Source organism: Penaeus chinensis, chromosome 31, assembly GCF_019202785.1.
Source record: "Penaeus chinensis breed Huanghai No. 1 chromosome 31, ASM1920278v2, whole genome shotgun sequence".
Lineage (NCBI taxonomy): Eukaryota > Metazoa > Arthropoda > Malacostraca > Decapoda > Penaeidae > Penaeus > Penaeus chinensis.
This window is the reverse complement of record NC_061849.1, coordinates 16,323,844-16,333,896: the sequence shown is the minus strand read 5'-3', so window position 1 is coordinate 16,333,896 and position 10,053 is coordinate 16,323,844. Positions and strand designations below refer to the sequence as shown.

The following is a 10,053-nucleotide window of genomic DNA, read 5'->3' as shown; positions in this document are numbered from 1 at the left end:
ATAAATTGACAAATTGATAGATAGATAGACAGAGAAGGAGAACCCCCCCCCCCACACACCATTTTCAGTCACGAAAAGAAAAAAAGAAAAAGACCGAAAGGCGCCATTTTCCACACCCAAAAAACAACAACAAGCAAAGGAAGACAAGAACACGAGAGAGGCATCATTCTCACCCCGATTCCCCATAAGTTCCCTTGGCATCTTCGAGGCACCCTGGTGGCACTGTCGGGGTTCGGGGAGAAGAGAGGAACGAAGGGAGAAGATAGGTGGTAAGGAGAAAGGAGGAGGAGAGAGAGAGAGAGAGAGACAGAGATAGATAGATAGATAGAGAGAGAGAGAGAGAGAAGAAGAAAAGAGATAGATAAATATATATATATATATATATATATATATATATATATATATATATATAGAGAGAGAGAGAGAGAGAGAGAGAGAGAGAGAAAGTAGAGAGAAAGAGAGAAAGTAGAGAGAAAGAGAGAGGGAGAGAGAGAGAGAGAGAGAGAGAGAGAGAGAGAGAGAGAGAGAGAGAGAGAGAGAGAGAGAGAGAGAGAGAGAGAGAGAGAGAGAAGAAGAAAAGATATATATATATATATATATATAGAGAGAGAGAGAGAGAGAGAGAGAGAGCGAGAAAGAGAGAGAGAGAGAGAGAGAGAGAGGGGAAAGAGAGAGAGCGAGGAAGAGAGAGAGAGAGAGAGAGAGAAAAAGAGAAAGAGAGAGAGAGAGAGAGAGAGGGGAGAGAGAGAGAGAGCGAGAAGAGAGAGAGAGAGAGAGAGAGAGAGAGAGAGAGAGAGAGAGAGAGAGAGAGAGAGAGAGAGAGAGAGAGAGAGAGAGAGAGAGAGAGAGAGAGAGAGAGAGAGAGAGAGAGAGAGAGAGAGAGAGAGAGAGAGAGAGAGAGAGAGAGAGAAAGATAGATAGATAGATAGATAGATAGATAGATAGATAGATAGATAGATAGATAGAGAGAGAGAGAGAGGAGAGAGGGAGATTGAGAATGAAAAGACAATGATAAGTAAGAAAAGAGAGAAAGAGAGGAAGAAGATAATGACGAACAAGAAAGAGACAGAAGGGAATATAAAGAGAAGTTAGTGAAAGGGAAGATAAAAAAATGAAGAAGAAATCGGTCAAGAAAGAAATAGAAAGAAGAAGAAGAAGTAGAGGCAGAAGAAGAAAACCCTCAAGGAGAGGAACACACAGAGAGAGAGTGAAAAAAAAGAAGAAGAACGTGGAGATGAAGAGGAGAAAGAAAACGGAGGAGGAAGGCAAGGGTGCGAAAAAACAGAAAGGTTATGAAGATTGGACTGCGAACAGAGGAAGGAGCAACAGAAGAGAACATAGACCAAGCAAAGGAATGCAAGGAGTTAGCAATCTGTCATGATGTTGAAATATATTTTAATCTCAGTCTTAAAGAACGTGAATTAAAGTACTGACAAGGAAAGTAGGAGGATTTTATGTAATAAGAAAACCAAGGCATATATGAGGATGGAAAGGGGAGAAAGAGACAATGAAGAAACATAGATGGATAAAATAAAGTAATAATGCGATACTCACTGGATCTTTTGGAACGAGAATGAAGCAAAAACTTGATAGAGAATGCTTAGGAAAAAGTGAGAAATGTGAAAATGATAAATGTAAGAGGCAGTTCATTCTTCTGTTTGTTCCGCCGTCTCTGATACTTCCTCTTTGTCTTATTTCTTCCTTTTCATCTATTTATCTCTTGGTCCTTCTCGTCTATGCTATTCTGACATTCTCTTGTCTTTCTCTTCTACTTCTTGTCTTTGGATTATATCCGTCTATTCTATTCTTGTCTTCCATTCATTATTGACTTTTTTTCTATATATATTTTATTTTCATTTCATACCGACCTTATCTCTGTCACAAATTATCTTGTCTCCCTCTTCTACTTCCTTTTTTGTATTGTTTTCGTCTATTCTATTCTTGTCTTCCATCAATTATTGATTTTTTCTTCCATACAGATCTTATTTTAATTTCATACTGACTTTATCTGTCTCACAAATTCTCCCGTTGACAATGACTCGTATACTTCACAATATCTCTCTCGCGGAGCCTTTATCTTCCTCTCACACTGGACTTACTTTCCCGGGGCTTAAACTTTTTCTTTGTCAAAGTAAGTTCGTTTTCCTCTCCATCTTGACTTCGTGTTCCACCTGAGTTGATTTCATCTTGCTCTAAGATTCTTTTTCTAGCTCATACTGACTTCCTTTTCTCTTCACTTGCTTTGGTATTTTCCTCACACTAACCTCGTCTCATTCTCAAATACTCCTTAATGTCTATTTCTTCCTGACGTTGCTTTTTTATCCTAAACTAACCCTGTTATCCTTTATCCTTCCTGGGCTGGACTATTTCGTCTCTCTCACACTAACCTTGTTTTTCTTTCTATCTTGACCTCATCACGCTTGATTTTCCTCCATTTCCAAAAACCTTTCCATCTAATCTGACTTCGTTTGTCTCTCCTGTCCATAGAGCATAACAAAAAAAAAAAATCACCTTTTCACACTTGGCACCGTCCTCTCTCCCTCAAAACTGACCTGATTTTGTATCGAACTGGATATTTTTTCCTCTCCATCTGACCTCTCTTCTTCAAGCTTCGTAACCCTGGCGGAGAAACGCGAGCTGCTAGGCACGATAGACGAATGTCATCTCCTTCAGTAACCTTTGTGTCTCCCTTAAAATGACTTCGTTTCGATATCAAGCTGACCTCGTCTAACCCTTGCTTAGCCTGACCTCTCCCCTGCAAGTTTCCCTCGCTTAATCTTTGACTGACCTTTCTTCCCTATTGGAGATGTTTTGAACTGCATTAAATGATTTAACGATGTAACGATTTTTGTTTTTTCTGTCATAGCCTGACCTCCTTCCCATAGCAAGTTGACCTCGCCTAACCCACCCCTTCCCTCTGTTCGCAGCGCTGGCGGAGATGCGCGAGCTGCTTGACACGATGGACGAGCCGCAGGACGTGAACAGCATCGAGTGGAAGCTCAAGACGTTCTACTGGTCCTGCATGAACGTCCACTCGTACATGAAGAGCGGCCTCGACCTCATCAAGAGGAAGATCATCACGGAGCTATGTGAGTACTCGTGAACGATTCGTGTTTTGCGAGTTATTCTTCTCTCATTTTCGCCTCTATCGCTTTACTAGTATTTGTTAGTCTCGTTTAATTATCCCTTTCTTGGTTAATGTGGCGTATCTACATTATTTCTATTGATGGTGTTCTTTCGATTGTCACGGAGCTGAGGAAGTATTTTTTTCTGGAAGCATAATGGACTGTATAGGAAAAGGAGCCCCAGCAGCGCATACCGGGCAGGTAGTATGATAAAGCCTAGTGAAATCTAACGAAATAGGACGTAGACTCAGCACCAGAATTATAGAACAGCGCGCAGACGTCCCTCGAGCGAAACCTACAGCGCCGAGCATCCGCGAGGCTGAGAGCGAGCGGAGGTACTTCAGAAAGGATAGTGCAAACAGGAAAGAAAAATAATGGAAACGGCACACATCGCCACTAAGGAGAATATAAGCAAGTATTCCTCAAAATAAACAAGGTTCATTTTGTGGAATACTACATGCTGGTCGCGGACGTCAGGACCACACCTATCGATAGATACACAAATATATATATATAAATATATCCATCTATTTATATATGTATGTACATCTATCTATCTATATTTATATATATACATATATGAACATCTATCTATCTATCTATCTATTTACAGTTGTAGCATATACTTTGCAATATTGCATGGAAAAAATGAAATAGAAGCGACTCCGTTGCATCTTTTGCATTGCATGATTATTCTTACTCATATCGTTTTTTTTTATTGTAGATTTGCTGTTGATATTGCAGGGGGTCATTTGAGCAAAATATTGCATTCAATACGATGTTGCCGTTACATACGATGTGCTTTATTTGTATATGGTTTCGAATGTCGTTTGTATAGATTTGCGAATATAATTTTTGCGTATGTATGCAAGCAATAGACGCAAAGTATTCTCACTGACATCTCATTCACACACACACACACACACACACTCACACACACACACACACACACACACACACACACACACACACACACACACACGAACATTCACGCACATGCAAGCAAACACACAAACACACACACAGACATGCAAACAAACACACACGCACACACACACACACTCACACACGTGCAAACAAACACACACACATTTATACAACCCATAAATATACACATAAATACATACATGAACGTATATACATCTATCCGTCAATCTATCCATGCATACTATACATGCATGCTATTTTCCAAATCAAATTACATATTAGAATTTAGTGTTTTTCTTTTGTTTTCTTTTCTATATTACTGTCAAGCAACACAAGATGAACTGACTGCATATTTGATAGTGCTGGCGGTGACGTCGCGTAAAATTGGCACAAGCAATTATCAGTATTAAAAAGTGTCGATGCTACCAAAATCGTCCGCTTCTTAATGGATGTTGCACACAAGCAATTTCTGCATGCATATCGCGGCTCAGAAGGGAGGCAGGGAAAGGAAGGGCTAAACAAAGAATTGGTTATTTGGAAAGCTTCTCTCTCTCCGTCTCTCCCTCTGGTCCTGTATCTATGTGTCTCTGTCTCTACGCCTGTCTGTCTGTCTGTCTGCCTGCCTTTCTCTCTCTCTCTCTCTCTCTCTCTCTCTCTCTCTCTCTCTCTCTCTCTCTCTCTCTCTCTCTCTCTCTCTCTCTCTCTATATATATATATATATATATATATAATTTATGTATATGAATATATATATATATATATATATATATATATATATATATATCCCAGTCCTCTCTTTCTCCCTACAACTGTCCCTCATTTCCTTCCTCCTTTCCTCTCTCCTTCCATCCCTCCCTCCCTCCCTCTCTCCTTCATTCTATCCCTCCCTCCCTCCCTTCCTCCTCCCTCCCATCCCTCCCTCACTCCCTCCTCTCTTCCTCCCTCCCCTCCCTCCCTCCCTCCCTCCCTCCCTCCCTCCCCTACCTCCCTACCTTTTCTCCAGTCTGAATATTTCTTCACGGTCAATTCAGTTTAAGGAAATTCCCTAAAAGGTTTGCTTAACTCATGGCAATATCTTCTGAGGACGAATGAAGTGTGGTACATCGTTTTATAAGTCATACTTGCAAATGTCGGTTTAAAAAAAGAAGGCATTTCGGTTTTAAGAAGTATTTTAAGAAATATATATATTTTTTTGTATAGAAAGGAATGTAAGTAGAAACGTGAATTAAAGAGGTAGAAAGGTCAAATGGAAGATATATAAGCAGATAGATGGATAGACAGATTGATAGATAGATAGCAAGTGAATTAGAGAGAGAGATAGAAGAGAGAGAGAGAGAGAGAGAGAGAGAGAGAGAGAGAGAGAGAGAGAGAGAGAGAGAGAGAGAGAGAGAGAGAGAGAGAGAGAGAGAAAGAAAGAAGAGAGAGAGAGAGAGAGAGAGAGAGAGAGAGAGAGAGAGAGAGAGAGAGAGAGAGAGAGAGAGAGAGAGAGAGAGAGAGAGAGAGAAATAAAGAGAAAGCAAAAAAAAAAAAACCCCCCAGAAAATACAGACAAACACACACACACACGCACACACACACACACACACACACAGATCTAGAGAAAAGAAAAGACAAAAGAAAGAAATAAAGAAAGAAAGAAATCTATGGCTATTAATAGAACCAAGATTTCTCCCATGTTCTAAGCGAAAGAAAACGGGATTAATTTCTGTCTGAGTCTCCCATCGATGTCAGAGAGAGTAAATTATTGCATTTATCATTTCTATGGGCCTAATGGAGGGTGTGGGAAGGGGGTACCAGGGGAGGGGATAGGAGGGATAGGAGGCAGGAGGAGGAAGAGGAGAGGAGAGGGAGAGAGGGTAGGGAGGGAGGGCAGGAGGGAGGGAGGGAGGGAGGACGCTGAAGCTGGAGGGAGGGAGGGAGGGAGGGAGGGAGGGAGGGAGGGAGGGAGGACGGGAGGACTGGGAAGCTGGAGGGAGGGAGGGAGGGAATGAGAGAGGGAGGGAGGGAAGGAGGGAGGGAGGGAGGGAGGCAGGAGGAGGAAGAGGACAGGAGAGGGAGAGAGGGTGGGGAGGGAGGGAGTGAGGGAGGGAGGGAGGACGCTGAAGCTGGAGGGAGGGAGGGAGGGAGGGAGGGAGGGAGGACGGGAGGACTGGGAAGCTGGAGGGAGGGAGGGAGGGAATGAGAGAGGGAGGGAGGGAAGGAGGGGGAGGGAGGCAGGAGGAGGAAGAGGACAGGAGAGGGAGAGAGGGTGGGGAGGGAGGGATGTGAGGATGGGAGGGAGGACGGACTGAGCATGGGGGAGGGAGGGAGTTGAGAAGGGAGGAGGGAGGGAGGGAGGGAGGGAGGGAGGAGGGAGGAGAGGGAGAGGGGAGGGAGGACGCTGAAGCTGGAGGAGGGAGAGGGAGGGAGGGAGGGAGGGAGGGAGGGGGGAGGGAGGACGCTGAAGCTGGAGGAAGGGAGGGAGGGAGGATTGGGAAGCTGGAGGGAGGGAGGGAGAGAGGGAGGGAGGACGGGAGGACGGGGAAGCTGGAGGGAGGGAGGGAGGGAGGGAGATTGGGGGAGTAGGAGGAAGGGAATAAAGGAAGGAGGGAAAGAAGGAGAGAGGAATGATAGAAAAGTAGGAGGGAAGGGGAGAAGGAGGGGCAGTAAATCAAACGGAAAGGAACGAAAGGAGGAGGGAGGGAGGATGAAGAAGTAGGAGGGCGAAAGAAAGGAAGAGTTGAGGAATATTTAAAAGTAGGAGGAGAGGAAGAAGAGATAGAAGGAGGACGGAATAGGAGGTGAAGAAGATGGAAGAAGAGAGATCGGAAAAGTGGGAAGGAAGAGGGTAAGGAAGATAAAAAGAGAGTAAGAGATGAAAGAAAGAGAGATAAGAAGAAAAAAAGGGGAAAAAGGGAGAAAAAATAAGAATAGGAAGGACACAGAAACGGACGTAGATGAATAAGAAATATGCGAAGGGAAGAAAAAAGAACAAAGGAATAAAGAGAGAGAAATACAGCAACGTAGAGAGGAGAAAAGGAAGGAGAGGGAAGAGAGAAATGAAGGAAGGGGAAGAAGGAGGAAAGGAAGGAGAGAAAAGGAGGAAGAAGGAGGGAAAGAGAAGGAGGAAAGAAGGAGGAAAGAAAGAGGGAAGAAGGAAGAGAGAAGGAGGGGAGAAGGAAGAGAGAAAGAGGGAAGAAGGGAGAGAGAAGGAAGGAAGAAGAAAGAGAGAAAGAGGGAAGAAGGAAGAGGGAAGGAGGGAAGAAGGAAGGGGGAAAAGAGGGAAGAAGGGAGAGGGAGGGAGGAAGGGGGAAAGAGAGAAGGAAAGGAAGGGGAAAGGAAGAAGAAGGAGGAAAGAGGGAAGAAAAGGGGAAGGGGAAGAAGGGAAGGGGGGAGGTAGCGGGAAGGAAGAGACGAAGGGGGGAAGGGGAGGGGAAAAAGAGAGTTAATAAAGGGGGGGGAAGAAAGGGAAAAATGAAGGGCGGGGGGGACGAAAGGGGGGGGAAAGAAAAATTTTCCCCTCTTACCCCTCTGCCATCATGGACGACAGCTGAGGTCATGGATCCTTTCCAAAATAGGGGTATTTAATTTTTCCCCCAGAAGGGTTTTTTTAACAACCACATTCGTGCCCCCCCCCCCCCCTCCTCCTGCTCCTCCCTCTCTTTTCTTCTTATCTCCTCCCCTCCCCCCCCCCCCCCCCCCCCCTCTCTCTCTCTCTCCCCTCACCTCGCCCCGTCTTTTCTTTCTTCTTGCCCTCCCCCCTTCTTTATCGTTTCCTTCCCCCTTTTTTTCTTATCTTATCACTTCTCCTTCCCTTCCTTCCCCCTTCCTTTAATCTCTACTTATCTCCTTCCATCTCTTCTCTCTCTTTCTCTTGTCTCTCCTTCTGTTCTGTCTTCTTCTCTCCTCTTTCCTTCATTTTATCTCTTGTCTTCCTCTCTCCCTCCTTTCTCACTAGTCTTCTCATCTCTTTCATCTTCCTCTCTTTTTACTGCCTTTTGATTATTATCTCGTTCTCCTCCCCCCGTTCCCCATTCTTTTCTCTTTTCTTTATCCTATCTCCCTTATTTCATTCATCGTTCTGTCTCTTCCTGTTCTCTCTTCGCCGTCTCTGCCCTTCTCTCACTCTCTCCTTTTCTTCCCCTCTTTCTCTCCTCTTCCCCTCTCTCTCTTCTCCTCTCCTCTCTCTCCCCGCTCTTTTCCCCTCTCCTCTCTCTCTCTCTCTTTCTTTTCTCTCTCTCTCTCTTTTTCTTCCTTCCCTCTCCCTCCCCCTCATTCTTATCCCCCTCTTTCCCCTTCTGTCTCTCCTTGTTTCTCCTCTCTTCTCCCTCCACTCTTTTCTTTTTCCCCCTTTTTTCATCTTTACCTTTTTCTCTCTCCCTTCTCTCTCAACGTTTTTTATTTTTTTTTTTTTAATAAACTTTTAATTTACTTATTCTTTTTTTTTAATTATTGTTATTTTATTATCATTATAATTATTATTGTTATTTTTGTTATTATTGGTATCATTATTATTATTATTACTATTATTATTGTTATTATTATTATTATTATTATTAATATTATTATCTATTTATTTATTTACTTATTTATCTTTTTTTTTTTTTTTTTTTTTTTTTTTTTTACCAATCCTCGACCAAGAGAGCAAAGGAAGCTCGACTATTACAGAAGAGATGCTGCTGACCTATTTACAGCCTCTGAAATGTGCTGTTATATGCACATTTACATGGGGATGCGCTTCATCTCGGCCATGCCCCTCGGAAGCTGGTCGAAATGGCGAAAAATGAAGAAGTGGCAACCCCTCCTCCCCCTCATACAAATTTCTTTTTTTTTTCTTTTTTGCTCTCTTTTTTTTTTTTTTTTTTTTTTTTTTTTGAAGGGGGGGGGGTTAGATGGGTAAGGGGATGGGGGTTGGGAAATTGAAATGGGTGAAAGAGTGGGGGGGGGGGATAGGGAAGGAGGAGATGGGTGGAGAGGGATAGGAGGTGTAGGGGGGTTATGAGGAAGAGGGGGGGGGGTGGGTTTGAATGGACGTCAGGGTCAAACGAGCAGCTGTATAAAACTTTTTTTTGTTTTCTTTCTTTCTCTTCTCTCTTCGTAGAATTGGTGGATTTTGCGGAGGGTAATTTTATAACAAAAGGGTTGAAATATAATAAAGGGAAAAAGGTGAAGGCCCCTTACCGGGTCCCTATTCCTTAACCCCCCTGGCGCCCTCCTCCGGGGCCCTCTCTTTTTCCTAGTCTCCGCCCCCCACCGTCCCCCTCTCTCTCCCCTTTCCCTTCTTCCTCCTTATTGCCCTCCCCACTCTCCCCTTTTGTCCTCTCCACACCTCTTTCCTTCCCCACTCTCTCTCTTGTCCTTTATCCAATCTTTCCCTCTCGCACTCTTTCCCTCTTTCTTTCTCTTCCCCCTCTATCCCTCTCCCTCTTTCCTTCTCCTCTCACTCTTTCCCTCTTTCTCTTACTCTCTCTCTCTCTCCCCTCACTCTTTCCCTCTCTCTCTCTCTCCCTCTTTCCTTCTCCTCTCACTCTTTCCCTCTTTCTCAACCCCTCTTAATATCCATTTTTTTTCTCCCTCTCCCTCTCTCTCCCTCTCTCTCTCTCTCTCTCTCTCTCTCTCTCTCCCTCTCTGGCGTCGATATTCAAAACCACTGCTTTTCGAACGTTCTCGAAGTCTCTCGAAGTCCGGGCTGAAAGAACCCTAACATGGCAACGGCTGCCAACTCCTCGCTGCCAGAGTGCATCATCAGGGGGGGTGGGGGTGGGGGGGGGGGCAAGAGGCGTTGCTTATAACCTCCATGCAAGAATCTGTAGGGAGGGAGAGAATTGGAAGAAGAAGGAAGAGTGTTGGAGAGAAGGAAGAAAGGAGAGGAATGGAGAGAGGGAGAAGAGGGAAGAAGGATGGAGGGATGGAGAGAGAAAGGAGAGGGAAGGGAGGAGGGATGGAGGGCAGGAAGGAGGGATGGAGGGAAGGAGAGAGAGGGAAGGATGGAGGAGAGAAAAGAGAGGGAAAGCGAGGGGGG

General features: G+C 44.3%; 1 protein-coding gene across 1 annotated transcript in view; it reads left to right on the top strand.

Moving 5' to 3' along the window:
- Positions 1-2,938: 2,938 nt before the first annotated feature.
- Positions 2,939-10,053, top strand: part of LOC125042067 (endothelin-converting enzyme-like 1) — a 65,613-nt gene continuing 58,498 nt past the window's right edge. Inside the window, exon 1 of the mRNA XM_047637530.1 lies at positions 2,939-3,089. Coding sequence (XP_047493486.1) covers positions 2,939-3,089 — 151 coding nt within the window. The remainder of the gene's footprint in view (positions 3,090-10,053) is intronic.